The sequence below is a fragment of the Leuresthes tenuis genome, unplaced genomic scaffold, assembly GCF_036924035.1.
Source record: "Leuresthes tenuis unplaced genomic scaffold, fLeuTen1.0.hap1 SCAF_7, whole genome shotgun sequence".
Taxonomy (NCBI): Eukaryota; Metazoa; Chordata; class Actinopteri; order Atheriniformes; family Atherinopsidae; genus Leuresthes; species Leuresthes tenuis.
The window spans coordinates 35,693,468-35,714,895 of NW_027325361.1; the positions used below are offsets into that span (position 1 = coordinate 35,693,468).

General features: G+C 39.7%; 1 protein-coding gene across 1 annotated transcript in view; it reads right to left on the bottom strand.

Annotated features, from left to right (window-relative positions):
• The window catches only part of phb2b (prohibitin 2b), a 33,065-nt gene that overhangs the window by 8,771 nt on the left and 2,866 nt on the right, over window positions 1-21,428 (bottom strand). The window contains exon 3 of the mRNA XM_072390234.1: window positions 20,403-20,487. Within this exon, the coding sequence (XP_072246335.1) occupies window positions 20,403-20,487 (85 nt within the window). The remainder of the gene's footprint in view (window positions 1-20,402; window positions 20,488-21,428) is intronic.

Below are 21,428 nucleotides of genomic sequence, written 5' to 3' on the forward strand. Positions count from 1 at the left end.
TCTCTTTTCTGTACTTTGCATGAAGTTCATTGATAAGAGTTATCCATATCATTTTGAAAATATGAGCCGCTTGTCTCAATACAAAAAAACATTTGCAGCAAACAACATATCAAAGATATGATTTTTGGAAAGATTTTTGGATTATACCCACTTAAAATTACACTAACATTTGAGATACAATTGGGAAACTATTCTAGTCCAAAAACATTTGGACAAGATTTGAAACTTTTCTTTTTGATAAAGCTTAAAGTTAGAACTTGCTCGGACATTAAACCACCCCTTACTCATGCTGCTATGGAGCCTGGATGCTGGGAGACCTTCTATAATGTACTGAGCACCTCTGCTGTACTCTCCTCTCACGCAGTTTCTTAGCTAAGGATACTGTAAAGAAGGTAAGGCCATGTATTTCATGTACTACTCTATATGGCCCAACATTTAGTCAGAAAAACTAGTTCAACCTAAAAAATCTGAATCAGAATCAGAATCAAGTTTATTGCCAAGTAGGTTTGCACTTACAAGGAATTAGACTTGGTGTAGTTGGTGCAGACAATATAGATAGAAATAGAGACTGCACGTCAACATTTTCTCCAGGGTGTAAAGGGAAACCAGTGCAGCGCATGCGCTTCAGTTAACAGAAATCTTACAATCCTTACAGTATCTTGCTTGTTCAGCTAAATGTCTGCAGTCTGTAGATGACGATCACATGATGCGCACATGATGTACCACACAATGTACCACACAAACAACTATTCAGTCAGCAGTCACCAACAAAGTATTGTAGATCCAAACTGCCAGCAAGTCAGACACACACACACACACCGCTCAAATGCAGTCTATCTCATAGATGGAAAGAGTCGTAACTAAGATGGGTGGAGGAGTGGGGCCTTTAAGGAGGGTAACAAGACGCAAACTATCAAACTATCAAACTATCATAAGGGATGTACCAATCTAAAAAACATGCTGAACTGTGTGGAAATGCAAAAATAATTGCATAGCAATTTTTTAAACATTTCTAATAAAATACAACTTAAGGAAAAACATGAACATAAGTTGTTTCGTTTACTCCAGAGTGATTGATGTTTCAAGCACATATGACACATATGACAACAAGATACTGTAGCACTTCACACTGACTGACCATTTGCGATAAGATCTATTGCATCACTTCCTGTTACCTTGTTTGTTTTCTGTAGAACTTCTTGCTCCACTTGGACTTTAAAAAAAATTAATAAATAAATCACTCAAGTTACACGTTTTTGTACAGTTAACTACATCATGTAGTTGATTTACAGATGTAAAGATCTTAGTGTCCATTGGGCTTTTACGAATTCAATCGCATGCCCCAGGGTATAACCAATGCCCCCAGCACTTTCCAAAGATTAATGGAGAAAATCATGGGTAACATCAATCTGAAAAAAGTACTTGTATTTTTAGATGACATCATTGTATTCTCCAGTTCATTAGAGGAACATGAAACTATGTTCTCCAGCAGCTGAGAGAAAACGGCCTTAAACTCTCACCAACCTAGTGCCACTTTTTCCAAACCTCGGTGCAATGTCTAGGTCACATTGTCTCAAGAAAAGGCGCAGAGACTGACCCTGACATGGTTAGTGCACTCCGCACCTGGCCTAGACCTCAAACCCATGGCGATTTCAAGTCCTTTTTAGTAATTCCAGGGTATTATCGCCGCTTTGTCAGAGACAATTCAAAATTTGTCAAACCCTTGAATGACTTTACTGAAGAATATCTACCTTACAGAAAGGGCCAAAAGACATCTAGGTACTTCAACCCCAAGGAACTCTTTAACGAACAATGGACGCCTGAATGCCAAAAAACGCCTGCACCTGTCTTTTGATTTGCTGACCCAAACTAACCATATGTTCTGCTCAAAGAGAGGAAAAGGCTGGAAATGTGAAATGGTCGGAAATGCGAAATGGTCTTCAGGAGATGTCAATCAGGAGATGTTACTTACCAACTTGTTGCCCTCAAGTCTGTCTGAGCTAACATTCTCAAGTGTCTACATTAAGACATAGAGCATATGGGGTTGGAAAGAACCCTGTACTTGGTTAGGTCAAGATTTTACTGGCTAGAAATGGCTGCAGATGGAGAGCAAAAGATCAAGTTGTGCGGTCACATTGTCTCAAGAAAAGGCGCAGAGACTGACCCTGACATGGTTAGTGCACTCCGCACCTGGCCTAGACCTCAAACCCATGGCAATTTCAAGTCCTTTTTAGGAATTCCAGTTTATTATCGCCCCTTTGTGAGGCGCAGAGACTGACATTGTGACAGAAGGAAGATGCAACTGGAATTTTTTTTTTTTTAAAATCAGCATCTCTTGTGAACATCCAAACAACCCAACAATTGGAACTAGTGTGCATTGATTTCCTGTCCCTCGTGCCGACAGTCATAACACAAAAGATATCCTGCTCATCACAAACGATTTTACCAAGTACGCCATTGCTATACCAACAAAAGATCAAAAGGCTAAAATGGTCGTCAAAACTCTGTGGGAACAGTTCTTGGTGTACTATGGTTTCCAGAACGGCTACTAAGTGATCAGGTCAGGGATTTCAAGGCCAAACTCATCCAAGAACTTTGCGCCTTAGCAGGTATCACCAAAGTGCGCATCACCCAAGAGGAAACCCTGTAGAGAGATTTAATCGAACCCTCCTAAGCATGTTGGGAACCCTAACAAACAATGAAAAGAGCCACTAGCGAGACTACGTAAAAAGCCATTAACCTATGCCTAAAACTGCACCAAAAACGATGTCACTGGCTTCAGCCCATATGAGTTGATGTTTGGGCACCAACCTCGGTTGCCAGTGGATATTGCATTCTGTCTGCCAGTCAAAGATGTCTCTCTCCCAAGTCCCATTCTCAACATGTAAAAGATCTGAGCACGCCTGGAAGAGAGTTATCAGATTGCCACCAGAAATTGCCAAAAAGTTGCTGACAAGTGCCGCTTCGACAAAGCAGTAAGAGTAATACTAGAAGAAGGTGATCAAGAAACCTGTGGCTGCAGAATAAACACAAGCTTGTGGATAAGTGCATGTATGAAATCCTGGAAAAGATGTGAGACTTACCTGTGTATAAAGTAAAGCCTATCAATGAAGATGGTTGTTAGAAAATTTATATAGTTATACTATGAGAAAAGCTGCATGAATAAGAGTTTCTGTGATGGGGGGAGGACTCCTCCTGTCTTTTGGTTCTCATAATACTATGTAGCAAGCAAAAGTGTTTTGACTGTCTGAACTCATCTTCCCATAATATTAAATGGTGAGAAATGCGCCTTTTCCCATAACATTGAATGTCCTTTTCCCATAACATTGTGTGGCCAGCAAGTATAAACAATATAAATAGCAATAGTGCCATTTGGTTAGGGAGACAACTCTGAGCCAGCTTCCTGACAGGTTGTGCGGACTTGTCTCTTTCTTGCAAGAAATAAATGTTTTGTGTTAATCGTATCCAGCGACTCTGAGCCTAATTTTGAGAGAATTTTTCTGACATAATGGTCCTTCGAGCCGGATTCTAAGTCCTTTCCACCTTCCAGAATCGGAGCTGAAACCGTGCACGGGGGAGTCCAGGACTCCTAACTGAAGTCCTCTCAGCAGAGTTTCTGATAGAGGCCGGCTGCCACTGGCTGGAGGAAAGGTGACAGGATCTATTTTTGAATCAGTGGACAGACTCGCTGGATTCTTCGTTGTTGAACTTACCAGTGGATTTATGGTAAGGAACCCTTTGTGTTACTATTGTTGGTGAGGAATAGTGTGATTATTAGGGAAAATTATGATTAATTAACTAACAATTGTTGGAAACTAGAGGCCTTTAACTAAATTGGGGCGTTGCTATTTTCCTAAGAATATTACTATTTTGAGTGCAACTTAGTAAGGAAGCCTTTTAACTGGTAACTGTGTAGAAGTTATGTTGGATCACTCACAAATGAAGCAGTCAGAAAAAGTCAGCCTTTTAACTGGTAACCGTGTGTAGGTTGTGTTGGATTAACCCATAAAAGAAGCAGTCAGAAAAGGTCAGCTTTTTAACTGGTAACTGTGTATAGGATTAACCCATAGAAACCTAATTAGCGGTCAGAAAAGGTCATCTTTTTAACTGGTAACTGTGTGTAAATTGTGCTGGATTAACCCATAAAAGAAGCAGGCAGAAAAGATCAGCTTTTTAACTGGTAACTGTGTATAGGATTAACCCATGAAAACATAATAGCAGTCAGAAAAGGTGAGGCAAAGGAAAGAAGCCTTTTAACTGGTAACTGTATGTTGTATTGGATTAACCCACAAATGAAACGGTCAGAAAAGGTCAGCCTTTTAACTGGTAACTGTGTAGTGGTGGGATTAACCAAGGACAACAAAAATGCAGTCAGAAAAGGTTAGTCCATAGTCTGTGTGAGAAGACTACAGGAATAAATAACTCCGCGCCGCGCGTTAGAAACGGAATCTTTCTTAAGAGAGTTTGCGATGGAAGATCGCAAGAATTAAATCCATCTATGTTTGTTTGTTCGTTCGTCTGATTGTTTGTTTGTTAAATTGTTGGTTTTTGCTTCATTGCTGCAGTGTTGTTTTATTTGCTATGTATGTATCAGAGTGAAACAGCTGCTGGTGTGTGATGTTGCTGATGGTGACGACAGAAAAATGTATTACTGACTAATTGAGTTGAAGTGAACATTGGAATCTGGTTGTTGCTCGTGACATAACGACAGAAGTAGTGTTTCATTCAGTAGAACTCACAATAACTCCACTGAAAATTGATTAGGTGCAAGAGGACAGTATGGGAAATATCTGTTTTAAAGTAGAAAACAACGGCTAAAACGAGAACATAGGGTGTGGCTAAAATAAGACAGGGATAGACAGACAGCAGCCGTGGCATCCATTTAGATTACCAGGATTTTGTAGGTTAAAAGGAACCAGCTGTGTATTGTTAATCAATATTCTTATTATCATATTGCTAATTCTATGAGATTAAGCACAGATTAATAAAAAAACTAAAAGATAATGCATTACAATGAATTACACAGACCCAGACTGACCACAGAGATAGGAGGTCCCTCAGGTCCAACAGACAACTTGTCAACCTATTTTTTGTTGCAGGAATAGATGGTGGCTGACATTGACTTATGCTCAATTATTTTATGTAAAGACAACCAAAAAGCCCATGTGTATTCTGAAAAGTACATATGTGAAATGTATGTTAATACAAAATTTCTGAAGAATCGTCGGTGTATCAGTTGGAATTTTGTTAGAATGTATACAGCATGACAAAATAACCAATCTAATTGTATTGAATGTGCTAAAGCCAGAATATAAATTTAGAAATGAAGCATTATAATTGCATTACAATTGTATAATGAATCTTTTGTACCTAACACAGAGCAATGTAAAACTCTCTCTTTGTTGTTCCCAGCAGTTAAGAAAAGAGATGTACCGCCCTCAGCGTTGGCTTATAAGGGTAATTTATATATGTTTCATCCACAGGGGTACAGGTAAGAATGTGGGTACACTCATGTCACATAATTGTCAAGAATCCATCTATTGTCACTCAGGACGCAGGTAACTACTCAGCATCTTGGTTTCGGAACCAGACTTCCATGAGAGCAGACCTCTGGTGGCTGTGTGGGGATATGAAACTGGGGTCCGTCCTTCCGCCTAACTGGCAGCTGCACAATAGCCCAACTACTGATGCCTTTCCGTCTGTTCCCTGTGGGGGACTTTAAGGCCTTGGGTGAGAAGCTGCAATGTCTCAAGCGTTCAACTGCGTCTGGAGGTTCATTTGACAACATAGTGTACCTGGATAGCATTGGAATTCGGAGTCCCAGATGAATTTAAAGCTAGAAATCAAGAAACTGCAGACTTTGAATCTTTTCTTTTCTGGTGGGCAACAATAAATAAAAATGTTTATTGGATAAATTACATCTACAAGGCATTGCTGAACAATTAAAATGTTTGGAACTTTATTCTGTTCCTTTATTCCTAACAATACTTCCGCAGATGGCAGAATCATAAAGACGGACTCGCATCACTCTCTGCAGAGCTGATAAAAAACTCAGGGATCAACGACCCCTTCACTGACATGATGGAGAGTGGTTTGGTCTCTGTCTGTTGTCACAGCCATAGTAGCCACCTATGCTTGATGTTGTATCACATGCTTGAGAGGACTGTCCCAAAGACTGATTGAAACCACCCTTACCTGCATAATGTATCAACAGGTAGAGGGTGATGATGACAACGAGCTACACATGGATGATGGAGACGATGATACAGATAACATTTAAAGTTCAAAGTACTTTGAATGACCCAGAGTGAATTCTCAATGATTTGTTCATGATTATTTTTGCGTTCATATGAAAGACCAATGAACATGGGAATTGGACCTATTAAAAGGCAATTCCTGAATGTAGAGCATTGTAAAGATGATATGTTGCTTTTTCCTACTAACATTTGTCCACAGGTTAAATGAACTGCATCAGCAGCAGAACCACTACAGGACTCAAAGTCAGGTAACTGACCAGGTTTCTGGAATTCTGGAATTCCCATCCTGCCAAGATGATGGTGGAACAATCAAAAATTTTTTTGTGTTTTGTGTTAATCGTATCCAGCGACTCTGAGCTTAATTTTGAGAGAATTTTTCTGACAATGGTCCCATCTGAACTCTACATATGGACCTGCTACTCCCTTGTGGCAACTGATCCGAAACGGAGGAAACTGAACCGGCCAAACCTAAAGTCAACCAGACAAAGTCACCCTAAACTCTCAGAGTTTGAGGATGATTTTCTACAACCTGCCCCTGGACAGCGGCAGCGACCAGTCCTACTCCGCCTACACCGCTACCAGACGAAGGATCTCCTCAGCAGAGAGGCACGGCGACAAGGAAAGCTCGAATATTTTGACAGCTTTCACAGACTATTACTAATATTACAAGCAAATCTTATGGTGTTTGGTCACTTTGCATAAATAATGTATCTAAAACTGAATTTACTCATTCCCTCTGTCTTCATACGAGGCTCTGTCCTGTTACGAGTGTTATTAATATATAGTCTAGCTCTGCATTACGACCCTTAAAAACACTATGACAATGCATTTTTTCACCTGTGAGCATTTGTTTACGTTGGGAGACAATTTTAACTCTACATAACCTGGAAATAGACGCTTTATGTTATCTGTAATCATATCTTAGAGCTCACATTTGTTAGATTAGGTCTACACATTTCTTTTTTCTTAGGAGGTGCTGACTCCCTTTTTGTGTATGACACGAGAGTAATAGTTAGATGTGAGTGAGACAGGAAGATATGAGGGGCCGTACAAGACATAATTCATTCTGGCCCTCTCACGTACATACATTCTCCTTTCACACACATACATTCTCCTTTCACATACATATATTTCACTCTCTCGCACACATATATTCTCCTTTCGCATACATATATTCTCAGCTCATACACATACATTCTCCTTTTACATACATATATTGTCACTCTCTCACACACATATATTCTCCTTTCACACACATACATTCTCCTTTCACACACATACATTCTCCTTTCACACACATACATTCTCCTTTCACATACATATATTTCACTCTCTCGCACACATATATTCTCCTTTCGCATACATATATTCTCAGCTCATACACATACATTCTCCTTTTACATACATATATTGTCACTCTCTCACACACATATATTCTCCTTTCACACACATACATTCTCCTTTTACATACATACATTGTCACTCTCTCACACATATATTCTCCTTTCACACGCATATATTCTCCTTTCACACACATACATTTTCCTTTCACACATATACATTCTCTTTTTACAACATTTATTTTACATTTTTCATTTAAAAAATATATGTATGTCTGAAGAAAATATATAAATGTAAAAGAAAAATAAATGGGTGTAAGAGAAGATAATATGTGTGTGAGAGGAGAATGTGTGAGTGTGAGAGGAGAATATATGTGCGTGAGAGAAGAATATGTGTGTGTGAGAGGAGAATATAGGTGTGTGTGAGAGAAAGTATAGTGGAAAAGGAAGTCAGTATAGTGGAAAAGGAAGGCAACTAATTTATGTGTGCTGTGATTGGAGGGACTGGGTGGGACTACTCTTGTTAACGCCATTGTTTCTCTCACATACGATGGCATTACTAGCATTGTGTAGAAGCTGATAGCTAATCACTGAAACTCTTTAGTCGGCTTAATAGAGCCCCCCGCCTCAGATAACAGGGGAGCTGAGTGTATTCACTTAATTTTAAATGGACATAACCCCACAACAACTGAAAAAAACTGACGTGTGAAAACTACTGCAGACTGCGTTCCTGTGGCAGTTCCAAGAAGGTTTAATGAAGATCAAGGATTGATTGATGCTCACTTCAAACTTGGAAGCTGTAAGTTTATCCCTTTCTTATGTTGCTTTATTGTTTATTTTTCATGTTAGACTGGCATCAGCGCTGTCCACGGCTAACCTGGCTAATTTAGTATCGCTGGGCCGATGACATTTAAAAATGTTGCTGAGGGACAGCTAAAGGAGCACGAGGTGGTGTGTAAAATGTCTGTATGAGTTTTAAGTTACATGTACATGATATGAATTGTAGAGCTATATAAATTATATAATTTAATGCTGGAGCTAACGTAAGTTACTAAGCATAGCACGGCAGACAGCTAAACCGTTAGCCCATGGGTATAACTGGCACAACACACTAAACCAGCCTCTTGTAAGTTAGTCAAAAGATTTTATATCTTATCAGTCTGTTAGTTTTATAAACAATGATAATACCTGAGGCACATTTTATGAGGAATGCAGGACTTGAAACCAATATTACATTTGTATGACGTTTGACTAAATGTCCGAAGTGAACGCTTCGATGATGTCATTCTGCATAATAATCAGCCATGTGCTTCTGTTTGTTTGAACAATGGACAGATAAAGAAAGATACATTTGCCTCATGTTGTGTAGGCCTGCACGATTAATCGACTTTTCATCGTCATCGCGATGTGAACGTTCACGATAAACACATAACAAAAGCTGGTCTGTAATGCATAAATTCGCTAGGACACTCGGTGTGCTGGCTTGTCCGGCAGTTAACATAACAGCTGTTTAATGTTTTGTTCCTACCCAAGCCAGTCATAATGAGTAATGTACTTCTGGTCATATTCACAAAAATAAAACACCCATTGTCTTTTATTATAAAGAAAACCATAAGGATAGAATTCACTATAGCACCGGTAACATCAAGTTTTAAAGCTTTTTCTGACTAGCTTATTCTTCTAAGGTTTTGTTCAGGTGCCTGCTTGCCGAGAGCTGCATGCCGGTCGCGGGAACGCGCATTACTAAGGCGGAACCATACCGATAATTTATTGTAGTTATTTCTAACGCAAATGCGGCTTGAAAACATTGACTTTTTCTTTGTCGGTTTAAGCTGTGATATGTAGGCTATATAATTAAGTTAATTAATTAACGCGCATAGTTGCTTATAATTATATCTCAGATATACTTGGCAGGGGATGCACCTGATGGTCAAATGGGGTTACACACATTGTATTTAGGTCTGTTTGTACATATGAACATGAATTCCATACATGTAACAGTGTATCTGGCTAAAAAGCCAGGGGATCCAAATTTCGGCAGGTCCAAAATGAACTATGCGCGTTCCCGCGACCGGCAAGCAGCTGAATCGAACATTTTTGATACCCTGCCGTAGTTGTAGCAACATATATGATGAAATGACTGACTGCCAACTTTTACGACTTAATAAATTTTGTTATGTTTTATGGGTCAATGTGCTCAGAATGCAATGAAGAATTAATACATATAAAATATGTCTGCTTGGTTTTCCAGGACCAAAACTCTGTATCATGATACTTTCAACAAAGATATCATCCTCCTTCCAAGGCCATCAAGCTGTGTTGTCGTCAAGCGTCGCACAAAGCAGCAGCTACATGAACGTGGACACATATTGAATGGATTTGAATTCCATAAATCCTGGGATCAGAAAACTGTCATTGAACAAATAAGGGATGCCTTTGGAGAAAAAATCCCTGCTGATGTGAGGTAAGCAAACTGTGCACCAGTCTAAACTGTGATGAAGGGATTCTACTCAAATGAAAAAAATTTAAGGACATCTCTTGGCATTTCCAGTAGTGAAAGTGTCATAAAATAAGATTTTATATACAGCAGACAAAACTTAAACTGCACTAGCCTCATTGTTCATACTAATACATTTAATTTTGTGGCATTGTTAAATTTCTCTTTTTTTTTCTGGCTGCTGGTTTACTGTCTATCTTAAAAGACAAATGGTAAATGGACAGTCAACACATCAGTTTCAGTGTGTCTTGTCCATTATGTCCTCTTCAAAAAACTATTTTTCTACCTTTTGCAATTTTATCCAGTTTCTCAGCCTAGAGTTTCTGATGCCATGTGGCAACAGACTGATTTTGCCAAAACTGCGTGTTGGACAGGAGCTGGATGCAGTTCTCATCCTTAAAGTATATAAATCAAAAGCCCTGTACATCAGACCATCAAAGCCAATTTTGGTATGTTGCATCACATCTGAAATAACCTGCAGAACATTGTGACAATAATCCCAGGGTTGGGAAACACTGCTTTATGGGAGATTTTTCACTTTTAAAGAATGAACAGTAATTATTTACTTTCTTTTTCTTTCCAAGGATGACATTGCAAGCTACAGCAGTGAAGACAACAATGGTGAAGAAGATACTGGTTCAGCAAGGCAGCTGCGCTTCTCATCTCCCACTCCCAAGACAAGACCCATGTTCAGCGATTGCCTCTGTATCAACCTGTACTTCTGCAGTTGACCCCTCTGCCTCATCACCTGGGTGTGGAGCATTATTCACTCAAACGCCCGTCTTGACACACCAAGGCACTATGTCCTTCAACCACAGCAGCATGCTGCAGCATGCTGCAACCACAGCAGTTCTTCTCGTCACTTGCCTGTAAGCTCACTGGAAAGCTGCCCCTCCACCAGTCAGCCTTCTACTTCATCAGCAACTTCAGTTGATCCAGCTCTGGTCCTGAATTGGCAAACTAGCCCAAGCTCACACTACCGAAGCAGTGTTCTAGCAAGTCATTGTTCTGCATTACCCTCAACCTCAACACAATCGGCAAACTATGACAACTACCTTTCTGTGCTGGCTGCACTGTCTGACACGTCTTCCGATGAAGAGGAGTTGAACCAGGCTATCCTAGCAAGCCTGCAGAGTGAAAGGTGAGTACAAAATGCAATTTTTTTTAGGTAGGTAAAGCCATCAGATGTTTTAATCGAGGGACATACGATCCATATCTCACTATTTCAGTCAGGTTTTCTGATGACATGGGAGTATCTGAGGAGGCTGTGGACTTGGGTGGACCAAGAACAGAATTTCTACGGCTTCTAATAGAAGCATTGCCCCAGTCTCCAATGTTTGAGGGAGAAGAAGGCAAAATTAACTTGGCCCTTGACAGTACTGGTATGTTTTGATGTCACTGAGATGCTGAATTCAAATGAATCTAGTGATATAAAGTATACATATTTTATATGATTGCACAGGTTTGTGTTTAGTCTTTGGTTGCATGCAATGTCAAATGTATATTAATTTTATTTTCTGTTGCCATGAGAGAGGACAGGTACTTCATTGCAGGCAGAGCCATCGCGGTAAGCCTCGTACACGGTGGTCCTCCAGCAGCCTTCCTGTCTCCAACTCTCAACTCTCCAACATTGTAAACTTTTTTTTAAAATCAAGATGTAAAACTTTTTCTGTTGTACTGTTTTACAGTTTAAGCATACACTATTTAAGTGTAGTTTGTTTAAGTGGGTCAGTGTACTTTATGTGCAAAGTGAATTTTTTTTCTCTTCTCTCTGTTGAGATGCTTTTGTGTTGCGTCATTCTCCTCCTGACATTTCAGAGATCCACTGATGTTGTCAGTTGAGTCATCCAATTCAACAAAACAAGTTGTTAGAATAATTAATTGTTCAATAAATTTATTGAGTTCTCCAGAGCTGAAAACTACAATGAAATTCAGTTTCATACAAGTTTCAGTTTTTTGGTCACAATTTTTTTGAACATTTAAAGTAAGAAACATGGCTGTAAAATGAAAACATGACCATTTTAGGTTACAGAATCACGTTTATGAATGTCTTAATACCCACATCTATAAAAAGGAAGAAAACAACAACTATGAGCTAAAACTATGACAATATGTGTAGTGCTGTACTGTCACAAAGATTGGCAGGGAGTTCCTCATTTTGCTTTGCATTACACAACTACAGTAAGTAAATATCTTGTGTGAACCTTTTCTGTCTTCAGTCTTCCTCAAATCTTAAAATATCTGAGAGGGGTTTTCTTTCTTGGACCCTGGTGCTATGATTTTAGGATTGCCTCTCAAGGAAATGCACAAGGTTGCAAAATAAATTTATACCATGATTTCCATAGTCTTCGAATGGATCAAAAGTTTGCTGAAGGGTATTGATGGAACTACAACAACATTGTTTGTCTGTAACTCTGAGAGTGATGTGTTATTAGTACCAAAGTCACTGTCTATGTCCCAAATACCATTCATAGTTGGGTTATGGATTCCTGCATTGTTGACTATGCCCCTTTGCCACAGCTGAAGAGGAGTTTGCCCACCTTGTGTTGAAAGACCATGGTTATTCCACTGGTTTTGAAATTCAGTGGCTGCCCTCCGAATTCGTGGCAAATAAATATAATGAAGACAAAATAAATGGAGTTCATTTAGAGAATCTAATACACCATGCTCTTCCATAAAGTTGAAAAGATTAACAAAATAAAATGACACGACTCGATTGAGCTCCGCCCACAATCTCTCGATTCTTTGATTATGCACTGACCTGCCAGTAATAACACTACGCCTATTTAATCCTCTTCTGTGCAGCATGAAACGAGCAACACCAGTGTTTTCCAACCCATGATCACATCTCACCCGAGACGGTAATCCAAAGTTCTGAACACCAGCAATGAATAGTGACAAAACATTAGAGGCTCTGTTGTTGTCGAGAGAGGAAGGTAGATGATTGTTCGACTGAAACCATCAACACAGCCATGGAACACCATCCTCCATTTCACAAGCTTGTGGTTTCCATCTATGTGCCTAAAACAAATTGAAATCAGAGTAAATTATTTGTGGGTAAAATGTCACTTGTCCAAGGTTTGGCATTAACAATATAGCAAAAAAAATAATTAATAACCTTTTTTTGTTACATTTACTGTAATTTAAAGAAAATATTTAAGTGATTTTTCTACCAAGACTTCTGACTCAGAAGTTGTTCTCTTGGTAATTTACTCACCAAATTGATTGGGGGTTGGAACACTGTAAATTCGCCGACGGATTGCATGCCGTCTTCTGAAGGACCGTCCAAGAGGGTCGATTTCTTGTAGACTTGGTCTAACACGCCATCTTTGAATGCGTAACCCACGTGACCTCAGACTACCATGCACATATCGTTCACCGGCATTTGTGGTAGACTGAAGAATTTCACCAACAACTCTGTTCAAGTTGTCATTTGACAGTGTTCCATATGTCAGTGGCTGAATGCTGAGGCGCTGTCTGTGCCTGTAGAGAGTCCGACAGCTTACCCCTAAGCATGTTGCAATGCCAGTTCATTCCAAGTGATACTAAATGAGAGATTTGTTCTTGTGAAATGTTGTATTGAGGTCTGCCTTGATGTTCAGTCCGGAGAGATGGAGGCAACAGGACATATCTGTTCTCAAACAGGGCTCTTGTTTGCTCAGGGTGTCTGGTTTGAAAAGCAGTCAGCAGAAAGTTAAGAAATCCATGTAAGGACTGTAAAGTATTGATTGCTTCTCTATTTCTTGAATCCTCCACAAATCTTGGGATTGAGAGAAATCCAGATAAGGTTTGAATGTGATTCTCCATACAGCCTCCCATGAACAAAAGAATCTGTAGTTTCTCCAAGCAATCGTTACACATTGTAAGACATTGTTAAAAAACAATCTTATGTCATTTTCATTGCTACTTACTCTCAAAATGAAAAACTGGGAAAATATGATAAGTTTGAACAGCATCATTGTAATGTTTTGCTGTTCAATATTTGCTGTTTAATGGCTAGGTTAAGCTGAGCAAGCGCATGTATTTCCTGGTTTGAGATTGACTTCCTGTTTAAAGAGGGACTTCCTGTGTCCCTGAGAAAGGATAATATATGTGTGAAAGGAGAATGCATGTATGCACAAGAATGAAAATATAAGAATGTGAAAAGAGAATGTATGTGTGTGTGAGAGTGAATATATATGTACGTGAAAGGAGAATGCATGTATGTAAAAGGAGAATGTATGTGTGTGAAAGGAGAATGTGTCTGTGTGTGTGAGTGAAAATATATGTACATGAAAGGAGAATGTATGTGCGTGAAAGGAGAATATATGTGCGTGAAAGGAGAATGTATGTATGTGAAAGGAGAATGTATGTGTGTGAAAGGAGAATGTATGTATGTAAAAGGAGAATGTATGTGTGTGAAAGGAGAATGTGTGTGTGTGTGTGTGTGTGTGTGTGTGAGTGAATATATATGTACGTGAAAGGAGAATGTATGTGTGTGAAAGGAGAATGTATGTATGTAAAAGGAGAATGAATGTGTATGAAAGGAGAATGTATGTATGTAAAAGGAGAATGTATGTGTGTGAAAGGAGAATGTGTGTGTGTGTGAGTGAATATATATGTACGTGAAAGGAGAATGTATGTGTGTGAAAGGAGAATGTATGTATGTAAAAGGAGAATGTATGTGTGTGAAAGGAGAATGTATGTATGTAAAAGGAGAATGTATGTGTGTGAAAGGAGAATGTGTGTGTGTGAAAGGAGAATGTGTGTGTGTGAGTGAAAATATATGTACGTGAAAGGAGAATGTATTTGTGTGAAAGGAGAATGTATGTATGTAAAAGGAGAATGTATGTGTGTGAAAGGAGAATGTATGTATGTAAAAGGAGAATGTATGTGCGTGAAAGGAGAATATATGTGTGTGTGAGTGAATATATATGTACGTGAAAGGAGAATGTATGTGTGTGAAAGGATAATGTATGTGTGTAAAAGGAGAATGTATGTGTGTGAAAGTAGAATGTATGTATGTAAAAGGAGAATGTATTTGTGTGAGAGACTGAAAATATATGTATGTGAAAGGAGAATGTATGTGTGTGAAAGGAGAATATGTGTTGTTCCAAAGAGCTTGCTGCTTTTTTTTTCTCTCAGCTGTCTTGGTTGGGGAGGGTGGGTTGGGGTTAGGTGTCACTGCCGGTAATTTTTTAATACTCTTTTCAAATCCAGCACAATACACGAGTCACACTTTATCTCTTAATAATTTGCTTAGGTCCTTTATTTATCAAGCGCTATGAACAGACATCTAGGTCTACTGAGTTAAGGGTCTAAAACATTCTGTAAGAAAAGAAAGGTCTTCCCACATCTGAAACAACTTAAAGCAGGAATAGCTTTCCTCCAAGAAATCCATATTCCCAGCTTGGATAATGTCCATCTGTTGTCAGAATGGTCAGGGCAGGAATTTCACTCCTCTTTTCAAACCAAAGCCCGGGGAGTCTCAATTCTCATCAGTCAAGATATTCCTATATGTTGTGCAACATAATGTGATCGTGACCGACAGGTTCAGTCAGTATGTGATTGTCTCAGGTAAACTATATAACACACTTGTAGTATTCGTAAACATTTATGCTCCCAATGTGGATGACGTAGGTTTTTTTGAACAACTGTTTTCATTGCTCCCAGATCTTAATACATACTCTCTTATCCTCTGAGGTGATTTTAACTGTTGGTTAGACCCGTTTTTTTGGACTGATCTTCTACTAACCCCAGTACAGCGAGTAGGTCAGCCCATTCTATTCCAGATTTTTTCATCAACTATGGTGCTTGTGATATATGGCGTTCTTTGCATCCATATGACAGAGAATACTCTTTTTTTTCACACGTCCATCACACGTACTCAAGGATCGATTATTTCGATCGATAGCAAACTTATTCCACTGGTTCATTCGTGCACTTATCACAATATTGTCATCTCGGATCACACCCCTATTGTCCTGACCATGTCTTTCCCTGACCTCCCTCAGAGGAACACAGTGGCGATTCAATTCAACTTTGCTGTCGGATAATAACTTTGTCAAATTCATGCAGGAGGAAATAGCCTTTTTTCTTACTACAAATAGGTCTCCTGACAATTTTTGTTTAATTGTGTGGGATGTTCTTTAGGCCTACCTTCTGAGGTAGATTATAGCCTACACCGCTCAAGTGAAGCGAAAATCTCACCAAGAGCAATCAGACCTTGCCCACCAAATCAGAGATATTGACAAACAATATGCCCAGACTAAGTGTCCAGATTTGTATAAAAAACAGTTGGAACTTAAGACCAAATTCAATCTGCTCACTGCCTGCTCAGTTGAACAATCACTTAAAGAGTAAAAACATGTTTTACATATATGAAGACAAATATGACAAATTATTAGCCAATCAACTCAAAGGTCTTAAAGCAAAAACATAATATTTCTAAGATCAGGTTACCAGAATGGCCTTATAACTGCAGATCACCTACAAATTAATGAAGCATTCAGGGACTTCTACACCCAGCTTTATACCTCAGATTGTCAGAGTGCTTCTAAGGCAATTTCTGACTTTCCAAGTGGTCTTAACATCCCTAGTTCATCAGACATAAAGAAAAGATTGGAAGAACCAATATCCCAGGCAGAAATAGCTTCAGCCATCTCTTTAATGCAGTCAGGCAACTGCCCGGGTCCAAATGGATTCCCAGCAGAATTTTTTAAGAAATTCTCTCGACTGCTTTCCCCACGGTCATGCTCAGTCCTCTCTGAATCTTGCAGGCAAAGTTCACTTCCTCCATCATTTACAGAGGCCTGTATTACCATTAATGCAAAGAAGGGTAAAGATCCGACTGAATGTGCCTCCTACAGGCCTATTTCCCTCCTTAACACGGATGCTAAAATTGTAGCCAAGGTACTAGCCCATAGATTGGAGACTGCCCTCCCTACAATCATATCTAAAGACCAAACTGGCTTTGTTAAAGGCAGGCAATCCTATTTCAATATAAGATGACTGCTTGACATTATCTACTTTCCCTCTGAAGATATCCCACAATGTGTTGTCTCTCTCGTTGCAGAGAAAGCATTCAACCGGGTAGAGTGGGGGTACTTATTTGCTGTGCTAGACAAATTTAGCTTTGGCCCATGGGTTAAGTTACTTTATTCACACCCCCCAGCCTTAATTTGAACGAACTCACAGCAGTCAAGACCATTCAATGTGTGTCACAGAACCCGCCAGGGATGCCCCCTGAGTCCCATGCTTTTTGATATGGCCAATGAGACGCCAGCAACAGCACTTTCAAGTACTTGCAAGGACATATCTGGCATCTGGAGGGGTAGCACGGAGCACAGAGTTTCACTATACGCTGACGATCTTTTGCTTTTTATCTCATATCCGACCGCCTCACTACCTCCCCCTTTTTCGCTGCTCAGTCAGCTTGGTAAATTTTCAGGATACAAGTTAAACCTCAACAAAAGCGAACTGTTTCCTATTAACAACGCACAAGCTTTAGACCTTTCCAATTTGCCCTTTAAAATTGAGAAAAAGTTTTCCTACCTAGGTATCTCAGTTACAAGAAAGCACAAAGTTCTATTCCAAGATAACTTTACCATGTTATTTAATTAAATTAAACAAATATTAGCAAAGTGGTCACCCTTGTCATTATCTCTTGTTGGACGTATTAACTCTGTCAAAATTACCTTTTTACTAAAATTTCTGTACCTCTCCCAGGCCTTACCTCTCTTTATCCCTGGTTCCTTTTTTCAACTTCTTGATTTGGTTATTTCTTCATATTTATGGAAAGGTAAACGACCACATTTGAACAACAATTACCTGCAAAAGACCACGGCTACTGGTGGTCTTGCTCTTCCAAATTTTCGCTTCTATTATTGGGTTGCTAACTTGCGCTATCTTGCCTTTTGGTCCTTTTACTACACCCAACCTGACTGCCCTGACTGGGTAGGGATGGAGCTTCAGTCAGATGATCCCCACTCCCACTTCCCTCACTCATATTCATTAAAAATCTGGTGGTTAAACATTCTTTAAAAATTTGGACACAATTTAGGAAATATTTTGGATTTCACAGCTTCTCTCTCCTGAGTCCCATTACATCAAACCATCTTTTTAAACTGTCCTGCCAGGATTCTGTCTTTTGTGAATGGCACATGTGCTTTAAAGTGTCACGGTTTATTTTCTGTTCCATGTCTTGTCTCGTCATTTCCTGTTTTATTTTGAAAAAGCACTGACCTTCTCCTCTCGTTTCAGGTATCTTGTCCTTCCTCCCGTGTCAAGCGTCTCATTGTCTTCCCTGATTCCCAAGTGTTTCCACCTGTTCCCCTTGGTCCCTCATGTGTTCAAATAGTCTGCGTTTCCCTTGTCTTGTGCCAGTATGTTGCCTCACCACTTGAGCATCATTACCAGCCCTTTGTTCCTCGATCCACAGTTCCACAAGCCTGCAGTGAGCGATCCTCCTGCAGTGCTTCCTTGTTTTGTAATTTATTCCTACCCATAGCCTTAGTTTATTTATTGACCATGGTAAGTTTCATAGCTTTGTTTTTCCTCCGCTTGCAAGGAGTGTTTTTGTTGTTACTTTTCATAGTCACCTCCGTTAAAGGAGAGTTTTAAGTTCATCGTTATAGAGCCTCTGTTTGGTCAGAGTGCGTCTTCGTTTTACTCCGCCTCGTTAGGAGAACGTGACTTTGTTTTGTTTAATGTTCATAGCTTTTGTTTTCCTCCCAGTTGGAGAGTTTTATGTTTGTACCTTTCATAGCTGCGCTCTTCCTCCGCTGGGTTACAGAGAAGAGCGCTTAGTTTTTTTTTTTTAGCCTTTTTCTTTAGCGCTGCCAGGAGATCGCCCTGCATTGCTGTGTTCTGTGTGCTGCCTTTATATAATAAAACCTTTGGAACCCACACGACCCTGCACCTGTGTCCTGAGTCCCCTGGTAACCTGACAGTACATACTGGCCAGTGAGGACGCAGCAGGGTCGAGTCACGCCCACAGTTTTTGAGCATGGAGCCAGCTGTCTTTGACGATCTCCAGAGCCGACTCGCGGCCCTGTATCAATTCTTCGCCGATGGTGGCGACATGTTTGACTGGTGGTGGCTGTCTCTGTCTTTGGTGTCTTTGGGAGGTAGATGGATAGGGTACTGTCCGGTGCAGGGTTGCTGTAATAGTTGTCTGGGTTGGCGCTGGACACGGATGGGGATTTTGTGAATTAACATTAGCTTTGGCCTTCTTTCATTCCTGATATTTAGGTTTGTCATGTTTTTTCAGGTGATTGAACAAATTAGTGGTGTTACTCTGCGGGGTAGACACTACTTTGTTACACTCTTTGCAAATAACTTGTTCTTGTTTAACGTCACTTACCCTGAATCCAAAAACAAGTCCAGACAATCGATGTCGCCCTGTCTAACTCTTGACTGTCTAGCTAGCTGCCTTACACTGCGCATTTGTTATTTAAGCAGCTTAATGAAGCCTTAACCATGTTTTCGCCCCCTGGTGGTTGGTAGACTACTGGTTGAGAACATGTGTGGTTAGATGTGCAGGCAGCAGAGCTCGCATTTTGAATGTAAATATCGTTGACGATCAGGTTCATTTAATTGTGGCCACCAAAATCATGATCACGATCAAAATACGATTAATTGTGCTGCCCTTACACTGTATGTATAAATTGGTTTCTTTTCCCCTAGGATTAGGTTTTGATTATTCAACCCAAGAAACGATTGACTGGGGACGGTTCAGGAATGTGGTGTGGCCAGCCTTCAGAGGACACAGGTCCATTGATATGTTTCATATACTCAGATAAGATCACAGAGTACTACCTGGATACCCATAGGAACAGTGTAGACACACATCCAAAGGAAGGACACTTTTATTTAAACTTTTATCAATTTTTCTATTTTTTTGTTTTGTATATTTTTCCACTGTGATGATAATGTAATTGCTGTGAGGCAATAAAAAAATTGTTACTGTTCCACCTTATGAAATCTCTCCCTCTCAATGAGTCATTAAAATAATTAGTGGTATTCAGCTCTCTTTGAACCTAGCATGAATGTTGGTGTCAATAGTGTTGAGTAAAACTAAGGGCAGTACAATTGTTTTGTAGGAAAATTTTTTTGATCAGTGGATTTCTTGGGAGCCTTTATTGGTGATTTGCCACAACATTGGTCATTGTATCATAAATTGCTTTCAAACCATTCAATGACAAGAATCTCAGCTTTCCAATGATATGTTTCATGTGTGACTATTTATTCACAACACTTATTTGCACAGTGAAACTGTAAAAAACAGCTGACATTCAGAAGGGCCAAAAAATTATTTATTTAATCTACCTGAAATGCAGCCCCTCTGCCAGAATAGTGTCCATCTGCATCCCTCCAATCCTGTTGAAGATAATGGCTCTTTGACCACCTTCCACTGTTCTCACACACACACACATACGCACACACACACACACACACTTCAGTAAGCTATCATGAATGGCACATTGATTGTTTAACAGATTCATGCTAATGAAGAATTTTTTTCTAAAGTTGGGTGGTGTGTCTGTTTGTGCAGTTCCAATCTGACTTCCATACAGCCTTTTCAATTTGAAGCTGAGCAAAAGAAGTGAAGACAAACTGAAACAAGGTAGAGCAAAGCCTGGTTTCTGCGCAGCACCTGCCTTTAAATGCTAATGGTGAAGCTGCACCTGCTTTTCAGCATAAACATGTTGAAGCCATCTGATGGCAGCAGTGACTTTTGAATTCAAGTCCAATTTGTTCATTAGTGGTGCAACTGTGGCTCAGCTTGGTGGAGTTTGAAATGTGATTGTTCTGGCTATAAAGATTTGAATGTCTAGCACCACGGTTAAAACTAACAAACACAGAACAACCACAACAGAGGGTTCTGTGGCAAAACTTTTTTTTTTTTTTTTTAAATCAGCACAGTTACATCTGTTGATCTACAGTTGCAGTTTGACCTGGATGTCCCTGTCCTAATACACATGAGAGGGAATGGAGTCGAGTTATTGACTGAAGTATGTCTCAGGCTGCAACGCTGTGGACAGTAGGAGAAAAACGCTCAAGACATTCTGCTGCTTCTAACCTCCTCTGTTGGAGATCATGGTACATGGAATGAATTCTCTGCACAAACGATGTCTTTGAGTTACTTATATGGTGATTTTGTCAGATGAGGCTGCAGTTATAAAATCAGGATTTTTTACATGCTGAAGTGATTGGATCCCCAACTATATAATCTGGGTGTGTTAGTCCAGTTTGGCAAGGCTGGCTTTTGGTCTGATGAACACAAAAATAATGTGGGGGTTTTTTAATAGTCATGTAAACTTGCTTAGTGACATCCAATCAGTGTTTGACAGA